The 27,880-nt window shown below is 41.3% G+C and overlaps 1 protein-coding gene across 6 annotated transcripts in view; it reads right to left on the minus strand.

Moving 5' to 3' along the window:
- Positions 1 to 27,880, minus strand: part of dpy19l3 (dpy-19 like C-mannosyltransferase 3) — a 50,400-nt gene that overhangs the window by 11,564 nt on the left and 10,956 nt on the right. For 4 of the 6 annotated variants that reach the window (XM_035152156.2, XM_035152132.2, XM_035152140.2 and 1 more), the window contains 13 exons: positions 25,841 to 25,962; positions 25,104 to 25,249; positions 21,932 to 22,055; positions 21,528 to 21,662; positions 20,580 to 20,711; positions 18,103 to 18,204; positions 17,543 to 17,616; positions 15,760 to 15,918; positions 14,000 to 14,128; positions 10,324 to 10,435; positions 8,048 to 8,104; positions 7,619 to 7,701; positions 470 to 602 (listed from right to left, as the gene is read on the minus strand). In XM_035152156.2, the coding sequence (XP_035008047.1) occupies positions 470 to 602; positions 7,619 to 7,701; positions 8,048 to 8,104; positions 10,324 to 10,435; positions 14,000 to 14,128; positions 15,760 to 15,918; positions 17,543 to 17,616; positions 18,103 to 18,204; positions 20,580 to 20,711; positions 21,528 to 21,662; positions 21,932 to 22,055; positions 25,104 to 25,249; positions 25,841 to 25,962 (1,508 nt within the window). The remainder of the gene's footprint in view (positions 1 to 469; positions 603 to 7,618; positions 7,702 to 8,047; positions 8,105 to 10,323; positions 10,436 to 13,999; positions 14,129 to 15,759; positions 15,919 to 17,542; positions 17,617 to 18,102; positions 18,205 to 20,579; positions 20,712 to 21,527; positions 21,663 to 21,931; positions 22,056 to 25,103; positions 25,250 to 25,840; positions 25,963 to 27,880) is intronic. The other 2 variants (XM_035152165.2, XM_035152148.2) reach the window with 1 other exon arrangement.

Consider the following 27,880-nt stretch of genomic DNA (forward strand, 5'->3'; position numbering starts at 1 on the left):
GTTCCTCAGCTTAACAACTGCTCTTCAGGGAGGAGGTCTAGTGAGGTCTTAAATTGAATTTCAAACTCTAAAGGGTGCTCTACATCATATGATATCTTATCGTATGTTCGGTGTGAAACACTGATAAGAGAGAAAGCAAAGCATATCCCCGCCTCCGCTAGTGTTCGCCTCGGGTTCCGTCTGAACACACAGCTATGACTCCTACACCCCCGCGTTAGAGCTGTCAGCTCTCACAACGCTTTGAACACTCAAATGTTAAACTCATCATTATTAACTATCTTAAAGCTAATACGAGCTGCTAATTGGTTTTCAAACCCGCACGACTCCTTTGTGTGGCTGACAATGTAATTACCTTATGTTGACGTCAAATTTATACTTTTGCATTTACTGAGGTAACGTTATCTTGCAGCCCCTCTGGTACTTTCCACACCCTCGTGCACGTTCTTCAGTGTAGTGCAGCCTGCCTTACCTGTCTGGTCCTCTCCCGCAGGTCTTTATCTTCATAATGGGGGTGGTTGGTGAGAACTCTGCCTGTGCACAGTTTGACGCCAGCCAGCAGCTGCATGCTCCCTGCAAACACAGCCCCCTTAGGGGTCTTTGTGCTGTGGACAAACAGAGAAAGAAGGGAGTGTGAATGACACATTATTCACTGCTATACATATAAGGATAATGTTTGTCATGACCAAAGCTTTTAGCGCTCTACAGTATGTTTTACATCTTTGTGAACGAGTTCAAAACAAGAGGATAGAGGAGAATTTTAAAAAATCCTTCTTCTGTAGAAATGTTCTGCAGATTGAAGGAGATGAACTTTGAAAAGTACGCAGGTGCATTCAGCCATCAAAAAAAGTTTGATTGAATTTTTCTTTTCTTTTCTTTGCTAGTCAGTCCATATGCTTTTGCTTTCTGGATTTGCTGCAACAACTGGGACATATTGATGGCATTTAGAAGTTTTCTTTCAGAGACGTAGCTTCGAGGACAGAGGCTACATCAAGAACTAACACAAAACCACTCTTTGCACAGTCAATTGAAATCACAAAGAGATTGTAAAAGATGTGCAGCTGTGTTATATGAGGTAAAGAAAAGTCTGCAGGCACAAGGACGAGCTTAGTGAGGTACTGGCATGTTAACAAATTATGGGAGAACTTGGTGTGTGAGTGTGTGTTTATGTAAATCTGTGTGTTGCTTGTAAACCAAACCTGACCTTAACTGGCCTCTATAATGAAAACTCGTACGGACACACGCCCACACACACACCATACATTTCTACCTGTAATGTTAACCTTGAGGTCATTTTCAATCTTAAATCATGTCCACACACAGCTGCTGAAGCATTTCTAGGATTAATAACAATACTGGACCACCTCAAGAGATCATGTGATGTTGACATAGGGTTTGGTCACAGCATAATCAAACACTTACTAAATACAGAGTGTATGACTGTGGTTTTTACTCAAATGGTCGATAGTCTATCAAATTTTTAAATCTTGATGACCAAAGTGCTTTACAGTACAGTTTTTTTTCCATTCACACACACATTCATACAGTGCATCTATGTGCAATTTGGGGTTCAGTATCTTGCAAGGACACTTCTTTACTTGGAGTGGTGAGACTGGGACAGCGGACCAACCCCTTTATCCCTGAGCCACAGCCACTGCCTGTCGGTGCAATGCATGATGGTCTAAACTCATGTTTATCAATTGTACAGTACTTTCAACATTGCATTGAGGAATTATTTGAGATTGAATGCAAGAACAACAATGGTACAAGAAACCTGCCCCATGCAGTTGGTGGAGGTATTTTTACAAACTGCTCCTTAATGCTGATTAATATGCAGAAGTCGGTAGAGAAAAAGGGGGAAGAGACTTACAGGCATCATGTCATCAGAAAACTCAAGTGTAGGGGTTAAAGTCAATCAGAATCATCAAACTTAATATTTAGTGTAAAATCCTTTCTATCCAATGACTGCCTGAATTCTTCAGCCCACAGACATCAGCAGACACGTATCTCCCCAAGTTTCAATTCCAGATGTAAACATGGTAATAAATGCAGAGGTTATAGTCCAGTTACACTGCAGTGTTGGACATAGGCTGGTGTACATGTGCTGGGTGTACAGTGTGTGAGTGAGTTATACTGTACAGTAATGATTATTCCACAAACCTTATGTGTTTGAAATAAAGACATTTGCTAAGATTGCTGTGCATCTCCTGGGGTTATCACTGCGCGTTTTCATACGTTCTCTTTGGTAACGCGTGGGTTGATGTCCTGGCCTCCTTACCTACAGTAGAAGTGGGTCATTTCCATTTCCTTCTGTCAGTATGTGAATTTATTCTCTTGCTGCAGAAATCTTTTATTCCCTCCAAGTTAATTTAGATTTAATTTCACATTTATATTCTCATATGTAAATGTCAGAGGGTACTAGAATGCACCCTGTTGACATTATAAACATTAGACATTTAATCATAGTAATTCTTTATAGGTTGCACAAATGCATTTGCAAATGTTCATTATGACCTGTTGCTCAACTTCAGAGAGCTCCATTAAGAAGACAAAACCATAGAGGAAGAGGAAAAAGAAAAATAGATACATGCAGTGTGCCTCAAGTCCGAAATATGAATATTAATATTATAATACAGTGCAACAACGGCACCCATATTGAAATTATTATGCTTTTGAGCAGGAAAAGCACAGTTGTTATGAATAACATTAAGTTGCTCTAACCTGCCTTTCTATATTAAGAATGGATAAAATGACGCCGTCATGTAATAGGTGTTTTGACCCAACCGTGGCACATTTCTCTAATTTACATTGGCTCTTTTTCACCTGTCTCTTCACCCTCATCTAATATTCCTGCCAACAACCAAATGGCAGCGAGACGAAGTCATCAAGTAGCTAGTACACACAGCAGTAAAGCACAATGCTCTTTAGTCTAACTCTCCATCTCTTTCCCTCACAAACACTCACTCACTGTCAGACTGATCATCAGCACCGAGAGAAATCCTGTCCACATCGGTGGCCATTACTCAGTGGCTGGTGGTCAGTGGCCATCCATAAAGATTTTACTGTCTCTGGGAGGCAAGCAGGATTCAGCATGCAGGAGTGTCATCCCACACACCCACGCCCCTGAAGGATCAGCTCCAAAAGTTTAATCACGTGATTCCCTCCTCAAGTTATTTTGCGCGCGTGCGCGCACACACACACACACACACACACACACACACACACACACACACACACACACACACACACACACACACACACACACACACACAGCTCTATCTTTAGCTGTGAGGACACTCATTGACATAATGCATTCCCCAGCCACTTACCATAACCTTACAATAACAATGGTAATCTATTAAACATCCACCAGGATAGAGCATCTACATAAACAAACTAATCAATATGAAAAAAGCTGAACATCCATAGATACTATGTACTGTTCAACAACTACATACATATGATGTGAAAAAATATTTTCTAAGCTACTTTGAAAACTTAACCAAGCATGAGTATTCTAAATCAAACGTACTGAAATATATATATATATATATATTTTTAAAAATCGAATGCACAGACCACCAGCACATCCACTGAAGTGCATGTGATTTTGATAAGGCTGACAGTATTTAAAACAAGCGGCTTCTATACTCTGTAGCAGGGGCTCAAGGGCCGTTTCAATTTTTATTACATCCTTCGAGGGTCATACTGAATTATTGAACACATATATAATCACACTAACCTCTTTAATGCAATGGCTGACACTGCTTCTCTTTGGCGAGAGGTCTGAGATAGACCCTTCACCATGATGATATTTGCACCTGGTTTTATAGGTTTATAAGTCAGTCATTCATGAGTGGACCTGAGTCCAGGTCTGTTTTTTAAAAGTACTGTCCCAAATCAGAGATACAAATTTCAGTACATGTTTCCAGAGAATGGGGAAATCCTACGGACAAGTGTATACAGCTCCAGCAGAGGGAGGTTGTACCTACTGTAGCTTAGAGCTCGTTGTTTCTTTGCAGCTGAACAATTTGATGTTGTAGGTCGTCATGCACATCAGCTGGCCGCACATTAACAAAATATCTTATGTTCTTGTTCACTTTTTATGCTGTGAAACCTCTAATAAAGGCTTCTGAAGGCAGGCTTCTGTCTTTGCACAATTGTAAAATGTACAGTTTTACGCCTTTCCTGTTGCACTTGCCACACATGTGGTTTGCAATAACATTGCAATAACATAAAATTGCAATAACATTAAAGGGATAGTTCATTGAAAATTGAAAATTCCCTCATTATCTGGTCACCACTATGCCGATGGAGGGGTGGGGTGGTGTTTTTAATCCACAAAACACGTTTGGAGATCAAGGGGTAAACAGCATTGCAGCCAAATCCAATACAATTGAAGTAAATGGTGACTCCTTCTTCAGACGTAAAAAAAAACGACACAAAAAAAACCATAACATGCCTCCATACTGCTCCTGTGGTGTCATCCAAGTGTCAGGAAGCCCCGACATTCAAATTTGACTGGAAACACCTTCATTTACACCTTGTTTTTAGCCTAAATGTCTTCTGATATCCTCCTCAGAGCCGCATTCATGTTCGCACCGCACACACTGCACACAAGCTCTCGACTAAAGGGCACGTGTTAGCATCACTACTTCTGGTCAATTGTATTTGATTTGGCTGCAACACTGTTTACCCCTGAGAGTCCAAACCTGTTTTGTGGACTTAATTAGAGTGAAACATGCTCCTGAGCTTAAGCTGCTCCTCTCTATGCTGCACATGGAACACTTGCACTGCCTCCAACTCTTCATGCGCTGAGATCAGCACTGAGATCACATGTCAGAGAGCGGAGCCACGAAGCCACTGCTAATGATTCCTGCTTTAGTTTTTCTGAGCCTCGCTTGTTTGACACCATCCTGCTTTCACAACACAACACTCAAATCTGGATTAGAAAAAGGGGAAGATATAGACTGTGGGAAAAAGCAGCGAGGCACGTCAAATGTGTGAGACAGAGGCGATATTGGTGACTTTAAAAACTGCACACTCACAACTATAACTCACAGTCGGAGGCAGTGGAACGGGCAGGCATTGCTATTGATTTATTGACTGTCCATTTAGAACCGAGCATCAGCCTACAGCTGAGCCGCCGCTGTTATCAAGTGGAAACTTGTGAGCTATGCTTGGACAGATGATCTTCTCGCTGATGGTGCCACATCAACCTGCATCTTAGTTCTCCAAACCCCTAGAGCCCGGGTTGATGAATGACTGCCCAGGGAATTAGGATAATCCCCTCATCAACCTGCCTTAACACGCATTTCAAAGATCATGAGGGCCGAGGACATGTATCATTAGCTGTGAGAGGCTTCTTACCTCTAATCTCATCCTAAACCCATCCTATCTGTCTTTTAATCTAGTGTCTTTGTCCTGTCCTAAACATAATCTTAATTGTGAATTTGTAGAAATAGGAATTGGTAAATTTAAAGACTTTTTCTGAACATGTTATCCTTATTAGACATGTCATGCTGTAAAAACAGAACTAAGAGTGATTTTCTGAACATTTGCAACCCTTATAAGTTAAACATGACTCATACATGCAGCACACGCCCCGCAGCCAGAAATACCACAATGAGTTTGTTACAGCTTCACCGCCAGCCCCCCCAAAAAAGACTCTCTTCTGTATGCATGTACTCTACCTATCTTTGTTCTGCCCCTCATTACACCACAGCTTGAGAATCTCCTGTGACCTTTATACATAAAACAGCCTTGGCCTCGGTCAGCTGGAGAATACAGCATAACATGCACCCCGTTCCCCATCTTAACACTTTCATCTGGAATGTAATTAGCGCAGCGGCAAGAAGCAGCTTCGCGCTCCACCCTGCTCTCAGTCGCAACCAAGGTAATTCTAGGCAGCCCCTAATCCTCAGAGCCTAATGGGATTAGCTCCAGAGGGAAGGGAGTCCATGTCGCACACAAATACACTCACACACCCAAACCCCTCCTCCTCTGTCTCACTATCCATCTCTCTCCTACCCCCTCTGTGCCGCTCCACTATCTGTCTAATAGGATTAGACCAGAAATAAAAAATCGTTTCTGGTCCACTCAGTTTTTTTAATGCTGATGATGATGATAGGATGGAAATAATGAGCTTTGCATTATGACTTATTCAGTGTCGATGTGAACATGGGAAAAAGCTGAATCTAAACTCTAATTTTGTACATTTATGTTTTTTGGTTTTTTTTTTGTAAATTATCAAAATTTTGTCTCAAATTATTTTTTTATCTCGAAAAGAAAAACATGAAGAAAAACAATGGAAACTTTAAATCATAAATCATTAGGTACAAAATAGGTCTTGGGATTTAAAGGCAGAAACACTTGATGACGCAAGGGTACACAACTGAATATAATAAGATATGTCCCTAACTGCTGGTGGTTGGCAACTTATCATCAAACTAGTGTGGAAGACCGTCTTTTTTTAAGTGACCCCAAGTTTTAAAGCAAAACTATATTACTATTTTCAAATCAAGCAAAGCATGAGCGATCGATGGGATGTTCAGAGCAAGAGCATCGTTCACGTAATAAAGTAAACCAGGTAAGTAAGTAAACCAAGTTATCCACCCCAAGCTAACGAGTGGTAACTTCACCAATGACTGATTGAGTTACAGTCAATAGCTGCACACTGACTAACACACACAAAAAGACTGAGGGGTCTCTGACTGATGATTCAAGTCCTCCATTTTTTTTTTTGGGGGGGGGGGCCCTAATTTATATCAGTTGTTGAAAACCCATATTAGATAATCACTAACAATTAATTCTGTTTTAGATGGCAAACGAATGTGTGTGTGTAGTAGAGTGTGGTTACCCGACCCGAGCCCGTCCAGACAGAACCCAATGGACAAGGTCGGGTTCAGACAAAACTTTTGAAATTATATTGGAGTTCAGGTTGCGTGAGTCATGTTGGTTCAGCTGATTTTTTTAGACACTGTACGTGTCTGTAATTGGGGAAAAACAAGGGACAGGGTTCCACAAAGTCTTTTTCTCACTGATGCTAAAAACTCTTTTTACTCATGCGTTAAATCTTTCACATATTCTTAATTGGATGGGGGGCAGACTACGTGATGTGATGCAGTGGTACATACATGATATGCAACAGGAACTCTTTAGTCAACTCTTTAGTTCATAGGACAACATCTAAACTAATGACCAAAAATTGACAGAGGTACACATGTAGACACAGGCACCCACACAGCAGCAGCGGTGCAGAGCCATTCCAAATCATGGCTCCATCTCTGATCCCATCAGGCTGATGCTCTTGATTGAAAGCCCGACCACGGAGACCCCGAGGTGTGTTAGAGCTCTGCCAACAGCTGGGTCCTTTCCAGCAGACCCATGTCTTATTCATGGACACCCATCGGCTCGCATCACTCATCGGCAGGACTCCCACGCAAACAAGCACAGATACACATCCACACATGCATGCGTACACATTCCCACAGACTAATCGAGGGCATCAGGCAAAGTGAAACTTGATCTGCGGAAACAAGCTAATCCGATTTGCCTCAATTTGAGGCAGGGCTCTGGATTTGCTGAGTGTGGGTGTGTATGAGTGTGTGTATGTGTGTACCTAATCCAGGTCATGAGCTCCACAGTGTCTGGATCATAAAACTCCCTCAGTTCTGATACCTCCTCCATCAGCTTAGGCCAGAACTAAAGGGAACAGACAGAGACAAGGGATGAAAAACCAAGTGTCAGTGTTCATTAAGGCTGGAAAGCAGAATATGACACCTACTGATATATCTTAAACAAAAACTCATTGTGGCACTGAATATGACAGTCCTTTAGGCTTTTTCAAAGGCAAAATAAATTAAAGAGGAGCAATCATTTTGGTCTCCTGTTATGATCCATTTGCTTTTTATCATTTTCTTCTGAAACTTCCATTTCAGCACTTTCTTTTTTCTCATATTGTTGCATATAGTTTGTAAAAAGTGTCTGGGCTCTGTAATGAGGCCGAAAACACAGTGATGAACATAAAGCGCCAAAGAAAACAGCATACCTTGTAATACAGGCAGGCGATCATCGCCAGTGGAACTGCATATCTGACGAGGCGTAACTGCAGAATGAGAGAAAGAAAACAGCTCTAATGAAATGAAAGAATATTATCGCATCAGAGGCAGAGAAAGTCAGAGTCAGACAGAGACATAACTAAAATGAAGACAAGCACAGAGAGAGATATCACGGAGATAAAAGCGAGACAGGGCAGCACTGGCCCCGAGTATAATTTCTTATCAGATGCATGCTGTTGTCATGTCATGACCACACTGACACCTAGTGGCCTCCTGAGTAATCATATCACCAGTGCAGAGTAGAGGCTGTGGTTTCACAAACAGCTGGTCAATGTACGGCATTTTCAAAAAAATAAGTAAATGATAAAAAATAGAATAATAATACGGTCTTCCAAAATGTCTCACAGTGAGATGTCACAGTGAGAAGTCACTGTCGTGCTCACTGGAGATTCATGATCCACACAATGCTGGTTGTCACAAGAACTGGGACAACACTTTTTCCACCAAGGCAGTTTACAGACCAGTTCAGAGCAAGTGACTAAATCCGAACCAGTGCTTTGTTTTAACAGCCAAGGAACTGGCTCTTGGCCAGGAAAACTGGTTCGACTCTGGCAGCAACACTTCGCTCACGTCGTGTGTAGTCTGCAAAGCAAATTGAATATTTGTATCTATTGGTGTCAAAATGAAGCCGCGATGGTCCAAAGGGGAGACAAATTGTCTCCTTGTTTTCACTGGAGTCGGCCACTGTTGATGTTGTGCTGGTGCTGGGAAATCAGAGACATTTCGAGAGATGTGTAAAGTGACGTATAAAGTGACATGTGGCTCTGTGGTGGCCACATGGAAAAGCAAACTGGTTGTTTAAACGTTCGCAAGTCGAATCAACTCTGAACCAGCCCTTGAACCAGGTTCACCTCAGTCGGAAAGTTTTTTAAATTTTTTTCTTAGGATCCAAATGAGAGTTTTCACTATACAATCCTGCCACTCATCAGAAGTATTTAATACCTAATATCAGATTATGTCTAATCAAAAATAATAACTCATCCTCCTCTGAATTTTAATTAGGAACGATCTTTTAAAGCTGCTTCTGTTAAGACACAGATAAGACTATTGTGTTCTGTTAATTGAAAGCAGGGTTTTAAGGCAAAATATTTTTATACTCCTGAAAATTGAGGCTATAGAAAGAAGTGCTGATATTGAAACCCAAGACAGTGTGCTTATATTTAAACATTTCAAATTGATACCCAGCTCTGGTTATCATTTAATGCACTGCTGGAACAGGGGAAGTGAAAACATAACCAGGAAATACACTTGAAATTCCTCTGGACTGAAGAAAAGGTTAGAAAAGGTGATCTGTCAATGGAAGGTTGCTCAGGCTAAGGCCGTTTCCCAGGCAAGACAGGATCTCATTAACAAACTGAGAGGGCGGAGAAAAATCTCCTTTCACAAGCTTCTATGAATGTGTATTTATGTGTTTGCGTGCTTGTGGTTACACAGTGGCCAGAGGTGCAGGACGATGCTTGAGCGGTACCTTCCCCAGTGGGTAGCAGTGATAGTGTGAACATGTGTAATACTTGTGTGGGAGTGGGATACCATCAGCTAACAGAGGCTAAAGGGTCCACAGGGCTGAGAGGGTTCTTTGTCAGGTTATTCATTCTCTGTGTGCTCATCACTGTAAACTTACCCATTAACAATGACAGTTTAAGAAGTAACCATCAACCATTCTTGGAAAAAAAATGATTCTTAAAACCCACTTATGCAGATTCAGACATTCACCAATGTTTTCTTATTGTGGATTTGTTCTTATGGAAACACAGAATCTATGCACACTCCAGAACACGGTGTGACTTTCTCCTGGTACAGCTTTCACCGAACATGTAATTGAATCCCATGTGGGCTCTTTTGTGTTATTTTGTATCCACTGCTGCTGACACAATGGTTTAAGTCTGATTCGCCACCATATTTAGATTTTCATTTAGTCATTCTTGACATCGTACATTTTCTTTTCAGTTTTGTTGATTTCTGTGTGCCGATGCTAAATAGGAATAACTGGCACACACTTTCAAGACGATGGCATTCATCGCTACAAGAACACATGTGCTAACAAGTCTGCAGTTTAAGAACGTAGAGTTTTCTTCGGGACTTATTGAGAATTTGAGAGAAAAACCTAAGAAGATATTTGGCAATGCGTTCTCAAAGTCAGGTATCACACTTTTCATATCAAACCGGGAAAAACACACAGCACATGTTTGGAGCTGGAAATTCTTACCAGAACTTTACTGTTGCAGCGGACAGTGGTGAGAAGAGGAGTCCACAACTCCGTCCCGCACACACCATATGCTGCGACCGCACACATATGGCCAGTCCATATATACTTCATCCTGGGAAGAGAATGGGAGAGAGAGAGGCAACATTGATTGACATTCAGTCAATTTGTAGAAATATGCATTAACTATGCATTTCCAATGGGGGTAAATTACAAAGTTAGTAGAAAATCTTAATCCTGCTCTCCATGATACGAGGACTGACAGAATATTCAGCAGGTTAAAATGCAGCTTTTAATTTCAATACTTGCTTCATTAAATTCAAACATGACAACCTAATTGTCTTTAGTTTAGCAGAAGACTTGGTATTATTGAGTATGAAGGATCCAGAGTGGTTAAACTTGATTTAGTGTCGAAAGCACGACATTATTATCCAAGATCTATTCTGATCCAAACCACATGAATTACAATTTTAATGGGAAAAAGATTAAACAGAGAGGAGTGAGCAGTGGAAAGGGGGCCGAGAGAATGAAATGAGCTGAAAAACCGTTGACGGGTACAGAGAGGAGAGAGGAGGAGGAGGCATGAAGAAGTGCAGCCTCACAGAAATAAATCTCAATACCTTTTCTCTGCAAAGGAGCTCTGTGACAGAAACAAATGGCGTTCTGCACTTTTGGCCTTTCACTCTTAATCAGCACTTTAGAGAAAAGGTGCCGGATTCTGCACTACACCTGGCTGCTGCCAAGTTAAAAGCTTTCAGTTTTCTCACCCTGTGTGAAGTCAATCATCTCTATAATTCCTAACAGTTACAAGAATGCACTGTGCGAACTGTATGTTTAAAATAAACTGTATGTATCCCCCCTCTTTTTCTCTTGGAGTGAGCACTATTTGATGTTTGTTGTTCTTTCTATGCGTTGCACACTGTACCTGAATATCATGTACACCAATACTATATACAGTTGAAAAATGGACAAAGAAAGTAACTGTCTGAAAATGCATATTGTTTTGTTGTTGAAAACTAAATAAAAAAGAAGTAAAACAAATAAATAATAAACTGTATGTCACATGCTTCTCTGTACAAACTAAACTACTTTCATGAACCAGTGAAAACCTGTATCTTCACATTACTATGAATTAACCAGAAACCAGAATGCCTTTAGTTTGTGTTGTTATCTGAGTAATTGCAGGTTTCCTTAAAAAACAAAAGCTGTGATGATGCTTTTTCTCGACGCTCCTCACAAAGTCTCAACTTAAAGGTGAGGGCTTCTCTGTGGGCACGCTCAGCACCTCTGACAGGGTGTGACATCCAACGGTGATGTCACTACGTCCTGAAGTTCACCTCTACCTCATTACGGCAATTTGACAAGTTAAACCACTGGAAGCTGATAAAAATTATTTTAGGGGCTGGTTACTTTCTCATTAAACATAAGCAAATGCTAGACTGCATACCAAGAAAACTAGATAAGATTTAAATATAAAATCTTTTGAAAAGTTTAAATAATATAAGATTTACAGAAGTAAAACACATAAATCTACAGAGGAGAATGGAGAACACTGTCTGGTAAATTGGGACCGTTATCGATGCATCGGTTGAGAACAGTCAGCGTGGATTGTTTGGTGGTCATACTGTTCTTCTGTACAGAGAGACACAACATTTGGGAAATTAAGACCAAGTGGCTGAATATGAAAATCGACCACCAAAACCGATCTTTCCGTTCAGCCTTGGCACCGGTGCCAGTGTCAGGGCTCTCTGGCACCTGTAACTGGAAAGAGCCCAAGTGGCGATACTGTTCCTGCAGTGGAACCTGCTGAAAAATGATGCAGCTACAGGAGGTGAACCAGAGAAATAGGCCTGAGAGTACGTGTGTGTGCCACAAGGACCCCAGAGAAACAGAAGAAATATTAAATATGAGAGGGAAGGTTAATGAGGCTAAAATCTTGTGTTACATAAGACGGTTTAATGTCAATTGCCTGAATTTATATGGTGCTTTTTCTACTCTTGATGACCACTCATACATTCGCGGCACATCCGTCAGCGATAATTTCTGTGTTCAGCATCAATTCTGCGTTCAGTGTCTTGCCTAAGGACATTTCAGCATGCGAAACGGAGGAGATCAAACCACGGACCCTCTGGTTAGTGGACGTCCTGCTCCTCCTTGTGATCCTTTACCTCAACTTCTCCTCTGAGCCTGAAGTATCATACCTGACTGCAAAATACAGAGACTGTGGAAAAAAAACCTTCCTCAGAGGGACACTCATTCTTCTGTCAAGGTTTCCTTTCAGCCTGAATTTATCAACTTTCAATGGAAATCTGGCCCAGGCATCTTTCCAGCCTCATTTTGTGTGTGGGTTCATAATTTGGCTCAAAAACAGTTCTTTTCCTCTCAAAATGTACTTTTACCGAATGGCTTTTACTTGTCTACTTGTTTTTTTGCTATAACCTGTTTCTTTTATCCTTTTCTTTTGCCATTACTTTTGAATGGCGTGGTATTAGGTATCTGCTCTTTAGATATTGTTTTAAATCATTTGCCGTCATTGATTTGACATGATATTGTACACATTTTCTTCTTGTCGTTGATGTTTTGTATTTTTGTTTATATTTCTCCTCTTTATTAAGCAGCTGTTTGAAAGGTGCAATATAAACAGTTATTATTATTTATACTCAGTATCTCTTAAGAAAAGAAGGTGTGCTTTTATGTAACCAAGGTCGTGTGAGTGGAGCTTTAGTTCGAGAGATGCTCATTTAAAAAAAAAAACACATGACCAAAAATGTAAGGAGTGGGTTTAACAGTGTGTTTATTTACTCTAAAGTATGTATGAGTATGCTGACTACCTATAGTGGTAACCAGGCATGACACATGATGTCCTTGTTTTGCTAAAAACTTGTGTGGAGGACAGTCCAGGATGCTCTTAGAGAGTAGGCCAATGTCTGTCCTGCTGTTTACTGGATTTGTGAAATCCTGCCAACATTACCAAAGATAATGTACTATTTGCCAAATACATTGATTAGTCCTCCTAAAGCATTATCTAAAAACATACTGCAAAAACAAAAACTAGTCTGTAAGCTAAGCCATCAAACTAAGCCATAAGAATCAGACATCCGGAGGTGGTCTGGGCCACTCAGCTGACATCCTCTGTCCCGCTACAGTTTCACTAACTGATTCTATTCTTACTCTTATCTATGCCCATACGCAGATGTGTTTTTTGGCCAAAATTTGAACACAGATTTTTTTTGAATTGGTAAAATCTGGCCTTACTGCAGCTGCACGAGATTCGTTCAGCACCTCCTGACTCCTCTCTCTCTTATGCCGACACACACAAACTGTGACATCGGACACATCTGTAAACTCAGACTGGGTCAAAACAACATCATTTGGTCTGAACTTAAAAAATGACATATTTGTTCATTTGCATGTAGAGGAAGTGAGATCCAATCACAAGTGGTAACAGGAGAGAAATTCAGCACTGCAGGAACGTGTGGCGGGTTGATCGGGTGGACTAGTCCGAATATTAAGCATAGAAGTGGCACTTTTTAGCAACTGCATACAATCAACCTGTCAGGAGGAAATGTTTGATGAGTCCCTGCCTGGGAATGAAACCATTGTGAACACCCCGGAATATGTCTGCATCCGTGCATCTGAGATATACATGATCTGCATGTGTGGGTGTGTATGTGTTCACCTCATGGTGCTGAAAGCCAGGAGACCATAGAAAAGCGTATGCAACACATTATAGGCCACATCTGGACGGAGAGCAACCACGCGCCCTTCTGCTCCTTTCCTCTCCTCAGCTGAACCTCCTTTAGCCCTGCTGAGGAAACGTCAGGGAGAGAAGAGACAACAGCGATACATAAAACATTACAGCCAGGCGCTTGAGCAGAGCAGCAGAAGGGAAGGTGGGTGGAATTGATAATATTCAGATTTGAGACGCAGTTATTCAGATTTCAATCATTGTTGTTTAGATTTCAGTGGCCGTTCTGCACACAGACACACAATGATGCACAGCTACAACTGTCTGTGGGAGTCAGCAGAGAAACAGAGAAAGGCCTTAGGGCAGTGATGTCACTCCCACAATTTGGCGTCCCACACAGAATTGGACGGATGTCGGCTTCCATTTCAATACAAATTCAGCGTAGCTCCTCCTGCTACATGAGGTGGGGTAAACGGGATTAAATTAATTCCTGAATTGGCGAATAGCCCTTTGTTCTATGAGGTTAGTATTCCAGCCCTCCTACAGCGGAGGGCAAGTTGATATGCTAATGGGTTTAGCTCACTGTGGCCCCTCACCTTGCACCACAGGCAAATGAAGCTTCGAGAGGCAGCTGGCAAAAATGTTTTACATGGCATGAAGCTACAATAGCATCGCCACAGTGACGTGGGGCGGGAACAGGGGGATGGTGACTAACACTGTGACGGGGTTTCTGCCTCCTGACAGCCATTGTGACGTCCTCTGCTTCACTGAAAGTCCTTTCACTATCTGGAAGGTTTGAAACTTTCCATTCATTTAAACTTCAATTGCTCTTTACCTCAACTTCTGCTAAGGATTGACATTAGCTTGTTCACCACTGCCACACTTAAGGAGTAAATACTGGTTGAAAAACTGTGCAATCACTTTTACCAGGCACAGTTATCATTCTAATCGTTACATTTCTAACCAGGAGAAAGTTGCACAAATAAATAAGAATGCTGTGTACTGATGTACATCATTTAAATCCTGTGATTCCTTCTGCATTGCTAATAATGTGCATGTCAGCTGATGTGTGGTGTTTAGAATATAGATTGCATATTGCAAAAAGTTACATCCAGGATCTGGGCTCTACTTTAACTGCCAGGTTCATTTAAATAGTATTTGTATAACTAGTGCAGTGCCTGTTCTAAATTTGCCTGTTTAGAAAGGTCTGTTTTCTTGGCCTGTGTTAATGCAGGCTGCAGATTTTTTCTTACACTATGAAAGCGACCTGCAGTAATTGAGCTGTGGTACGTCAGACCAACTGCAGGACTCAGTCCACAGAAGCCTGAAGACGCACCACCACTGCTGCACAAAGAGCTGTTCACCTGTTTATTCAAAGTTCAGTGAAGCTCGACTCAGAACCCTGAACTGGAGAATCAGTTGGTGTCTGGTGTCTTGATTGAAAACGTCCCCTCACATTGATGAATCCCAGGCGCTGCTGCTAAAAGGTCACCTAGTTATTTGAATTTGATCAAAACTGAAAGTATCACGTGTCCAAATCGCACCAAATTTGACACGGCCATTTTTTGGGCCCTTAACAAAACACACAAGAAAAGTGTGAAGGCTAAAAGATGAACGGTTCTTGAGATATGTGAGCCAAATACATACAGACAGAGATTTCTGGAAATATTAGCCAGATACCATATAGCTCTCCCAACACATGCAGGATCCAGTTTTGGACGACACTTCCTGTCCTGCCATCCATCACCTACCTCAGGTTCTGCAGTGCGCTCACCACCAGCATGCCACTGAGCAGCAGCAGAGTGAGGATGTAGGGATACAGCAGGAGCGTACCAGCCAGCCGCTCCAGTGTGTCGAGGGGCAGCAAGCCGAAGGCTTCCTCACACAGATACAGACTGGCATCAAAATCCCTATAGGAGGGGGGGTGAAAAAGAATGAAAACGGGGAGGCGTGCACCGTGGGGGGTGAGAGAAAGGGAGGAATAGATTAAACAAAGGGAAAGATGGACATAAAAGAAATGAGCATGTCATTGGTAGGAGCGAGAGAATTTATATTTCAACAGTTGGAACTATCAGTGGTATACATTTTGGTTCTGTTTCTCTCTGATTCCTGTGGCGATCACTCGTCTGTCAGTAAGTGTGTTGAGCACCGTCAGTTCTTGCTTCAGTTCATGAAGCTTAAATTTCTGTAGGCTGCACACCTGCTTCACATGGGATTATACTTTAAACCGAATTAAACGATTGGCTGGCGTACCTGTCTGTCTCTGACTGACCTGCCTGCCTGTGTGTACCCAGCCTGTGCTCTCACTGCACATGACTGGAATCATCAACCAGAGAGACGATATAGTCAGAAGTTAACGAGCAAGTCACAGAATAAATGCATAAATAGCCCATGCATTTATTAATAGCATACCAGTTCAGTTTGTGTCGTAACAACCATTGATTTTGAAATCGATCTCCAACAAGTCAAGTCCAGCTCCTAAACTTTGTATAAATAATGCTCTCTTCAAAGTGCAAGTTATTTCAGTAAAAAGTGCATTAACCCTTAGACCTGCAGGTTTGGCAAAAATGAATTGTTGCTCGATTAACAACTACAGATGATTTTTTTTACGGCAGCTTTGAAGCAATTAAGTATCCCTTTTTCAATCATCCTCAATCTAATAAAAACAGGTTAGTTATCTATGTACAATGAAGAACATGTCCAAACTCTTCAAAACAATCTGGAATCATAACTTGTGGTCTCACAAACACTTTCCTAATCCGACAGAGAAGCAAAAAAAGGTCGTGTGCTGAAGACAGATCTGCAAAAATCGAAGTTTATGACACAACAGCGACACAACAATCAATAAAAACCCTCCACACCTCCCTATTTCTTCTGTTAGTTGACAAAAAGAGTAACACAAACGTGTACTGTCCAAATCAACGGAATGCATCTCAATAGGGACTGAATGTGAATTATAAACTTTTGTTTTTTACTGCCTCTGATACACCGACGCGCTGATAAGTAATTGAACAGAGAATTGGGATTTCACAAAACACAGAACAAAACTCCAGGGATAAAAACTAAAGGACACGGATGGAGAGAAGAAAGGAGTCTCAGCGAGAGAGAGAGACACAGCAACAGAGGGAGAGGCAGAGATAGAGCTCAGAGTAAGCACTGCATTTCCCACAAGCCTTCTGAATAATTGAAGGGCCAGTTGTGTGGCGCTGGGTTGTGAGCTGTGTTATCTGCCACCCCAAAGCAGCTCTCCAGTGGCTGAGCTGCTCAGCGCACACACGCACTATCTGATTGATGGGAGGCCTGCTGGCGTTACCCCGCCATCTATTATTCACACACACTAACACTCCAGGTGCTACAACACCGGTGCTTAGTGAATAATACAGTCAAGCTAGATCAAGTCAAGAGGTGTGTAGATGGCGCAGACTTTGTGTGTGCGATGTGTTTGAGCAGGTCCTTGTGCCAGGGTTTTATAAGAGAGTTGTGTGGCTGGGTACAAGAACAGAGGCTCTGCTGTGTGTTTGTGTGTGTTCATACCTTGTTTGCCCCAAGGCCAACTTTGACTTGATGAATTTAAAGATGTGCTCGTCTGATCTGAGCTGAAGAACTTTCTGTAAACACACACAGATAAGGTCATCTGGTTAGGGCTAAAGATCAGCACTGAGATGAATAAATAAGTAAATAAAGCTTCTGATCACATGGTCATCTCACGTCCCAACTACAAGCTTTAGATGCATCAGGAGGAGGAGGAGGAGGAGAGGACATGGGGCTGCGGTAGAGGGAGGTGGGAGACGAGAGAGTGTAGTGAAACAGGGGAAAAGACGAGGGTGGTGAAGCAGCAAGTAAGAAGAAAGTAAGAGAGGGAGGAGCAGCGGAAGTCCACGAGGGGAGGGAGAGAAGAAGGGTACAGAAAACAAAAAGAAAATAAAGAAGAGGAGATATGCAGGAGAGAGGGAGGGAGAAGAAGAGTGAAAGGAAATCCAATAAGAAGAAGAGAGAGACAGGGAAAGGAAGAACAGGCTAAGGGAGGAAGGTTAGAGTATTAAAAGGAGGAGAAGAGAATGACAAATTTAAGCAGGGAAGCAGAAGAGAAGCACCTTGGCTAGGTAGTTGATGGTGAAGGTGAGGAGAAGAACCATGGCAGTGTGGAGAAGCAGTTTGCCCAGACGAGCCATCAGGCTTCCTGTCTTCAGTCCAGACTGCAGAATCAGACAGCAACCAGAGATGAGTCAGTGCATCTGCTATGTTCTCAGTACTGTTTGATATGTAGAAAAACTTACACACACACACACTCTGTTAGGTACGTGGATCTCCATATTAATCAAGATATCAAACACCAACACTGCGTGGCTAACATAATATATTCAGATGATTTAAATACTTATAAACCATTTAATACATTCTAACTCAGAGGTGGGACGAGTTTTAAAAGTCACATGAAAGTCTCAAGTCTTGTTATGACCTACTATATCAGGAGGTTTGTTTGTTTATTCATTGTTGGGTGGAGGTGTAGCGTTACGTGTAGAGCGAGGTGGTAGGGGAAGACTGACACTCCACAAGGGGAATGGGGTCAGCTCCCTTTTTAACTCCACACTCCTGGCGGCGACACACACCTGAGAGACCGAGGAGCGCAACAGCATTTGACAACGGGTAGCAACCCAGCAAACCTGCGGTCAAGAAATGACTCTGAGCAAAGTAACCCACAGTGCAGACTCTTTTCTACGACACTACTTCACTGTTCACTGGGACACTTTTCCGTCGCTTATGCACAGAAACCATAGGACAGCGTCTCAGCTGGCCCAGAGCGTAGCCTGGCGTGGCTGAAGGGGACGCCCAACAGGTCGAGTGGTGGTGAAAGACGTCAGGAAGTTCAGCTTAAAAGCGTGAGTAATCCATAACCTGCCTATTCAGACAGACTGCCTGCACCTCAAGTGAGGCATACGATTCAAGTAAACTGCATACACTGTAGAGACTGAATTAAATGTTGGCAGGTGAACGTGAAGGAGCTAGCAATGAGTATAGGCCATGCATTTATTAACAGCATACCAGTTCAGTTTGTGTCGTAACAACCATTGATTTTGAAATTGATCTCCAACAAGTCAAGCCCAGCTCCTGAACTTTGTATAAATAATGCTCTCTTCAAAGTGCAAGTTATTTCAGTAAAAAGTGCATTTATTATCTTCCAAAAATGTCACAACCTTTAAAAGATTTATAAGCAAAAGGATCAGGTGTACCTCGATATGTTATTCCACTGTCAAGGTTTGGCATTTGATCAAATCTGCATGAAATTGTAAATGGTTTCCTGAATCCATTTGTCAGCAGCTGTTGACATTTCTGACAAAAGTAATGAATAAAATTCAGTGGTGTAAATTATGTTCACACTTTTGCTGGCTGAGTAGACAGAGACAACCTTTATTTCTTTTATCACAGCCATTAAAGACCTGAAAATGAGATGAGCAGCAGAAGATGTGAAGTCTTAGTAAAATATGTATTGGACACATTGAAATAACCCCTGTGGCCTACTTACTTGGGACAAGTCATTTTTCATGAGCTACTGTGATATTAGAGGAATGGTGCAGAGTGAAGTATCGTCAATCTCACAAATGATTTTTGGCCGAGCACAGACACCAGCTTGCACATTAAGGAGGCGGCAGCAAAATTGTAATTTTGGTAATTAACACTCGTCTCGTTAAAGATTTTTTTCATTCAAACCAGCAAAAGATTCATATTTTGCCAACCTGAAAAGTTCTTGCTCTAAAGTGATAATGTGCTGGTCTGCATTGCTATGTGCACTGTGACTGGCCGCTGTCAAAGTTCAGTCTGTTGTCAGGACTGTGAAGCGCTGATGCTCTGCATACTTTGTGTGTAACCTACATTTTAATATTTGGGCTGGGGAGGATCAAGTCATCACACGTGAAAAAAGTTCAAGTCCATGTAAGGTCGCAGGTTGTTTTTGTTAAAGTCGAGTAACAAGTGGGAGTGTAAAGTCATCAGATACATAAACCATATTAACACTAGAAATGCACATTTGCACACACTTCACAATTAGAGCACATTATTACAGTACAGAAATGTTTTATTTCCAGGAATGAAATCTTTCTCTCCTCATTTCAGATTCTAAACCTTCCTCCATCTTTCTCTCTACTTCTCTTTAATTCTGTCACATTAAACGTTTCAATAATTGTTTCCGTGATAAGATCTGATTTGACTAAATTACATTCAGACCTAGCAGGAGAAGGATTTTCAGCGTACAAATTGGAATTATCTTCTGCAAAAAACGGACTCCAGCACAGACCTCGTCACGTCAATGTAGGTTAACCTTCCATCTGTAAACAAGCTACCACTACTGTCTGGACCTTCCTCACTGTGAGGCTTTGACTCACCTTCAGGGTTACATTAATTCTCCATGTTACCCATTCCTGTCTATTCTCATTTCAAACTCTCACTCTTATCCCCAGTACTCATTACACACTTACACACACACACACACACACACACACACACACACACACACACACACACACACACACACACACACACACACACACACACACACACACACACACACACTAACCTGGCAGTGTCTGATGAAGAGTGCAGCTACGATGAAGCTCAGGACCAGTGATCCCAGTATCATGGGGTTACAGAACTGAAGGAGCCACACGCTCAGCAGACCGCACACTTGAACAAGGTACAGAGTGGTCACCTGGAGAACACACACAACACACACACACACATAGTGATGTATACCAACTTGTGTAGATGTGATGCATCGACTGTGTGTAAATAAATACGACATGTGAAGTCGAAGAATCTCGATCACCATCTGTTGGCTGATGCAGTACAGGTCATAAATCCTGCCTGCTCCATGTTAACATGTGGGACATGGACCAAACTAAAAAGTCAAAGTAGACATGGAACAAAGTTTTCTCTAAGCTGGTTTTGTCATTGTATGTCATTCATATCACACTGATGTTTGTTCAAGTGTTTATTCTGGTAAGATTGGTTTTAATTAGTTATTTGATGCTATAAAAACTTGGGTGAAACGTCATGATTAACAGCTGAGATTGACTCAGGACTGGTTGAGTGCAAGTAACAACAAGTATCAACAAACTAACATTTGCCAATGTGCAATGGACTAAACAATGTGGAAATAAACCCAGAGGGTTGAAAGCTTTTTTGGCTTGTGTGCTCTGCATTTAATTTTCATTCAACTTCTGTAACTGGCTCCCATTTGCTCACTGTGTCCCAATTCAGGGTCCACAACCTTCAGAGGTTGCATTTGAAGGCCAATAGCGTCACAGCAGAGCAACTAGGCAGCCGACAAATGAAGATTATGCTTCAAAATGTAAGTATATGGCTTCAACTCGGTCAAATCCTCTATAGATCAGACAATCTAATTTCGGTTCGGGCTTTTGGCTACGGCTTTGTGTCCTTCGTAGGCCAAAGGTAGCAACCCGTGAATTAGGACACAGCTACTACATTGATGGAATTAACCCTATTGATCCTTCTTCATCCATACCTGTGTAGTTGTTAAAAAGTCGATACAGTCCAGGGTGTATATGATGAGGGCCTGAACAAGTAGGATGAACTGGTTGAACTGCCACGTCAGACAGAAGCAGAATGTTGTCACATACATCAACCACACCATCACCTTCTGAGGAGGGAAACACACACAAACAGACCTGGGTTAGAATCTTTAATTGGACACTAATGACATATTACAAACAGCATATTATTGAGCTGATAGGGTGAGTGTGCCAAATGAAGGCCAATCCATGAGGTGAGTCAATCACTTTGATTCGTTTGTGTGTGTGTGTGTGTGTGTGTGTGTGTGTGTGTGTGTGTGTGTGTGTGTGTGTGTGTGTGTGTGTGTGTGTGTGTGTGTGTGTGTGTGTGTGTGTGTGTGTGTGTGTGCGTGCGTACCTGCTGTAAGGCCGTGAGCTGAGGCCGGAGGTAACATGTGATAGCAGTGACCTGCAGTGCCAGGAAGGGCAAAGACCAGTTCTCTCTGAGGGAGATGGTGAACTCCACACGAGTGGTATCTACCCTGAAAGGAGAGAGAGAGGGAGCAAAGGAGGGTTGGAGAAAAAGGTGGATGGTGGAAATCAACAACAACCTGAGGAATTTGGTTGAGATGATGTGCAAACAGCGTATTCACTAATTGCTATTGTAAGAGCAAGAAAAACGAATAATGTATTTTACCTTTCGGAAAAGTACATTGTCGTTCAATACTGTTTCGGGTGATACACTCACATGTTTCACACACTGCTGTTTACTTTTTGATCCCAACAAATCTTAGTGCAACTTTTGTAAAGCTGTGAAACTCTGTGGCCCTGCATTGTACTGTTTATAGGAGAAATATATATATTATAACAGAAATATCGCCTGTCTATTGATCCAAAAGACCCGCAGAGAAAATGCCAGCAGGGTTTCTGAGCTTATTTCAACTTTTGTCACATTTCCAAAAGCAACTCAGACAAAAAAAAAATAAAGAGGTTTTCATGTCCACTGACTGAAAAGTGCAATTAAATAAAGAAGGTTTTTTTTTCTTTCTTTCTTTTTTTGAGTGAGAATATTGACACCAGTCTAAATATGAAGTAAGTGTAGCTGACATTAGCATTAAGACTGGAAACTGAAAAAAATAACATAATGGTATGTTATGTTAAACATTATGTTCCAAACATAATAGAAACATTTAATTGAAACACAAGAACTACAAGTTGTGTTCTCATAGCGAGTTGTGTGACTGTTTCGTTGGAAGTCCTGAAAGCTTGTTTTCCCTCCCGAGGCCGAGAGCATTTTTCCACAGAGTTAAAAAACGTTCCTAGTATTTTACAGCACCCAGAGCAGCTTTATAATCAAAAATCAAAAAAGACATGTAAATGTCACTTTCTACAGTGTTTGGACATTTAACCCGTTTAGAGCAACTGCATCATGTCCCTCTCGCCTACTCCACTAACAGTAATCAGTGACATTACCAGTAATAATACCAAGTGCTCAACAGCAGCTTTTTTGAAAGGTTTGCTGGCGGTGTAGCGTAGCTCATTAAAAATTCAAACAGCTTACACACCTTTATCTGATATCTTTTCTGTGTCATCAATCATGGAATAGAACTTTGCACTGTAACCGCAGGCAGAGTAATTTACCACACGAATCTGAGTCCTTAACCCAGTTCACACTACATGAGACCAAATCATTAAGAATCCAATAAAGTTTCTCATCAGTTGTGTCATTTACTGAGGTCTGCAGCCTGAGTCACACAGTCCAAATCACTTCAGTAAAAAAAATAGGCAACACATCAAAGTTAAGTTTTGGCTTTCATTGAATTTATATTCTGCTCACATGATACCGCTTTGCTGGATTTTCATCATTCAGAGGGACTTGCTTTTTAGGGCGATGTATTTTCAGTACCACTGAACCATGAGGGGAAAGAATCCTCAATGAAAACACATCTTCAAAAACATTCACTGCTAACATAAAAACGAACATCTATTAAAATGACCTCATTCAAAGGAGTTTGTGGCCAGAGTGATTCATTGAATTGATTTTCCTTATAAGAACTCAGAATTAAATGTGACTATCACACTGCCAAATCTGCAAGGAAAGTTATCATTTGAGCACAATATCGGGGACTGATTACTAATAATAAACACTGAATAAATTATACAGCAAATAAATGGAAAACAGACCTTGATAACAAGTAAAAATGTAAATGAAAACATGAAAAAAGCTGTAAAGAATACACCACACATCCATCAGTTCATGTACATGGATGGAACTGTGTGAAACTCATTGAAAATGTAATTATCACATCCAGGATTTGAAGTAAACAGTCGCATAGTTGTCAGATATTTTGGTGAAAGTGTTGATCAATTTATGTAAATAACGCCAACATTCTTGGAAATGTCAGACAATAACTGTGTTTTGGGAAAGTGTACCTGAAGTGCAATGATATGAAGTTTCTTAAAGTTGTATGACACTTATCTCGGGAACTGCTTCAATAAAACCTGCATTAAGACATAATGCACAGTAGAGATACTTCAAAAGGATTCCTTTCTATTAGTGAGTCCTGCTCAAACAGTTCTACAATATGCCATCACTTTTTATTATATGTGTGCTGGACGTTGTGTGCAGAGCGTTTTTATGAACGGCCTATGGTGCAGAGTGAAGTTAGAAGACTTTGTGTTCATACTACCTGGTTTATCTGCAGTACAGAATTCATAGTCAATGTTTTTAATAAACATGGGTTTGAATGATTTGCTGAACTGCTGTCAAGCAATCGACCAAATCTTCAGATTAAAGTTCACAACTTTTTTTAATAAAAGCTACGTTATTCTGCGCAGGATAGAGGATTGCTGCAACAAAACTAAGATTGTGCTTTTACTTTGAAGACAAATTGCCAAAAGGAGTTTTTCATGAACATGAAGTGATTCTATGAATGGTGTTGCCATGACAAAGATCAGCACCCCTCAGGGGTCCAGCCATCTGCGTCTGTGTCAGTCCAATATGGTGAGATAAAAATTATCAGATAATTAAAATGATCTCACAGAGATTCTGATGCTTGGTTTGACCCAGTTGCCAACCACTGCTGTAGTTTATGTGAGGACGTAGAAGAAGTTATGTTCAACTCAGTCCACAGAAGGTACACTGCGCCGCCACCCCTGCCAACAACAGAGTGCAGGTCGCTTGTTTGTAAAATAAATTTGAATATTGACCGAATCTCGAGTCCAAATCGCACCAAACTCAACACTGCACTTCCCTGGGCCATTAACAACACACATAGCAAGTGTGAAGCCGATAAGTAGAGTCACGAGATATGCGTTTCACATACAGCAAGATGGAGAGACAGATATATAATCACAATACTGTTACTAGCAAGTTTTAAAAAGGCATTACAAGAAACTAGCTTGTCAGACACATGGTAAAAATACAAGTCTCCTGTCTAGGTACACTGTACTTACACTGATACTGCAGCTTAAATATGGCTTACACGGACAGAATTGTGAGATTTTGAATAGCTTGTCAAGCTGGGGTGACTCACCCGAATGCCATCTAAAATAAGAAGATAAACCCTCATCTTATGCGGATTACCTACCTGTTGAGGATGTACCAGACCCCAGTGAGCGCACCAGCCAGCCAGGAACCAGAGAGGAGCCATGCTGTGAGGTACAGAGCGATCACATACACCGCTTGGAGCGAGAACACTGTGTAAATGTAGAAATACACTGGCTCCAGATACGACTGGACCACACACACACACACACACACACACACACACACACACACACACAGAGAGAGAGAGAGAGAGAGACCATTGGTTCATTAGGCAGTGTCAATGAACACACAGGGAGTTGACTGCTGCGACAGAATCAGGCACTCAGGAGCACTGTGGCATTTTCAATGCTTGGTCTTATATTTCACTCCATGACATTCTTGTCACACAGTGAGATCCGTGAAGAGGCGCAGCGGCTGCTCCTCAGTTAATTGATGACAGAAACCTTTTCCTCCAACTCTCCCCAAGTGCAAATATGCCACGCCATGTTAGCGAAAAGATTAAAATGCCACAGCACCTCTAATACCCGACTTTCTCCTAATGTCTGTAATTCATAGCAGTAAACATAACTTGGGTGGTTAATGTTATTATGAATAATGGTGATATTATTTAAAATTTTTCTTTAAAAGGTGAAAGCTTTATGGCATGAGCCAAAATGACAAGAAAAGCCACAGAAACAATCAATCAGTCAATCACATTGGAACAGTGGCAGTCATTACTCTAATCCTTTGTGTTTTACAAGCCTGTTGTGAAGAGCTGACAGCTGAGTGATGTGTTACCTGAATGGGCAGCAATCTGTAGAGAACACTGAGAAAGACCTCTTGGTAGATATTCATTCGCTGTAGGAGATTAATGGTCCTCTTGGATTCTGTCAAGTTGTCATGGATCAAATCAGAGAGCCCTAGGAACACACACACAAAAACACTTTAAAAATGCCATGGTGACATAGACAGATAACAATTATTAGTGGTTTGGGACAACCAGGGAGGAAAGGGTATGAATGTTTCTCAAAGTGCGGTGCTGTTACAGAACAATAACGCTGTTTGAAATTTCTGTCAAGCACTAAACCCACAGATTTATCCTGCACGGATTTAATTCTTTAATTGCTGAAAGCAAATTAAGCGTCTGAACCCATCAGTGCATTCAACCTTAAAAGCTTTTAAACATCACTTCCTTTGTTGATTTAAAAAGCTAAGCAAGGTTGTGCTGTTTTTTCTCAAATAAAAAGGGAGTTCACACCAGTGAGTGAGCACAAATACAGCATCAGTGTACGTGTCAGGGTTTCCTGCAGCGTTTTGTGGCAGATGTGGCCTGAAGCGAGACCACCTCCACTGACATCATACAAATGAACAATTTTCTGCAGGAGATCCAGAGTAGAGGAGATTCTTCCAAAGATCCTTTAAAGGTCTGTAAGCAATATCTACACTGAGAGGCCCAGAGAGAATGAGCACAGATCTATGGAGTTTTTAACATCTTCCAACGAGTGTTTGAGTTTGATAGTTCGGTTTCACTTTTAAGTTAAAATTTCAGTGTGAGAGCTAATGAAGCTCTATATCTGTAACTGTTTGCAAACAAGTTCACTGTATGAAGTTAAGGTGATGATTATATAGTGTTTCCACTGCCCCCATGTGGTCAAACATCTGTTATTGTAGTTAGGATAATTCAGGGTTTTTTATGAAGGAAATTAAGACAGATAACAAAAGATATAAAGGAATGGAGATGGAGTCCCAGACTTACTTACACAGCAGATAACGGAAGATAAGGTGAAGTAGACTGATGAAGACTAAACCTCAAAACACCACAATAATTCATAAACTACAGGCAGAGACAGTAGGTACGATCAGTTATCAGTTCCACGTTGGTTGTGTTTGTAGTTTTGTTACAGTGTGCTAATATCTATATTGTTGAGAAATAACTACAACGGAGACATTGCAATGCTGCAAAAACAGAAACCCTGTAACACTGTACTCACCAAAGTAATTACTGAAATCTGGGAACACGGCAACATTGGCACAACAAAATCCAACAGAGAAAGCAGTTCGAAGCTGCCAGAAGACAGGCAGGTTTTCTAGTCAGATTGTTTCACCATGTAAAAACTGAAAGTGAACACACCAGACATATTGGTAGCAATCCCTCAGTGCACAGTACAAGTTCTGAGTACAAGTACAGTGGGTAAAAGCTAAGCAAAGTATTTCTGCATGCAGTGATGGTTCTAATTTTAACATTTATTCTTTGATGTCTTTTCAGATTATGATTGATTAAATAGGTGCTTTGTTTACAACCGTCAGACTAAATGTGCTTCTTGCACTCTGACTATTTTTCAACGATGTTATTGCATTGCCCTATGTCAGAAATTACAGTACTTTGGTGAGGTACATTTTAGTATTATAGGATAACTGGGGGGGGGGGACCTAATTGTAATAATCCAGAATTATTCTTTAACAATGGCATTATCCTGCCACATTAAATGAGTGGTACCCACCACAGACTGGCATCATTACTCCAAATTGGACACTGGGTGCAGTATCATTGCAATGTATTTGATTTGACTGAAACAAAGTGCGACAGCAGAGCAGCAGCAGAGAGCTGACTTCCTGCTGCACACTGGGATGTGTCAGCCTGATCCCTGCTGTGTTCTTGAGCCATGTAAGACCATGAACACCATCACTGCTTTACATAGACAAAGTGGGTACACATCCACTGCCAATTTCGCTACACCCCTCTGCTTTGCTCCTTCCTTCTCTCATCCTTTGCTCCCGCAGTTCTCCTCTAACCCATCTTGCCTCCTTTATCCTTCTCTCCTATCCACGCTTCTAAAA

The sequence above is a fragment of the Hippoglossus stenolepis genome, chromosome 1 (assembly GCF_022539355.2).
Source record: "Hippoglossus stenolepis isolate QCI-W04-F060 chromosome 1, HSTE1.2, whole genome shotgun sequence".
Classification (NCBI taxonomy): domain Eukaryota; kingdom Metazoa; phylum Chordata; class Actinopteri; order Pleuronectiformes; family Pleuronectidae; genus Hippoglossus; species Hippoglossus stenolepis.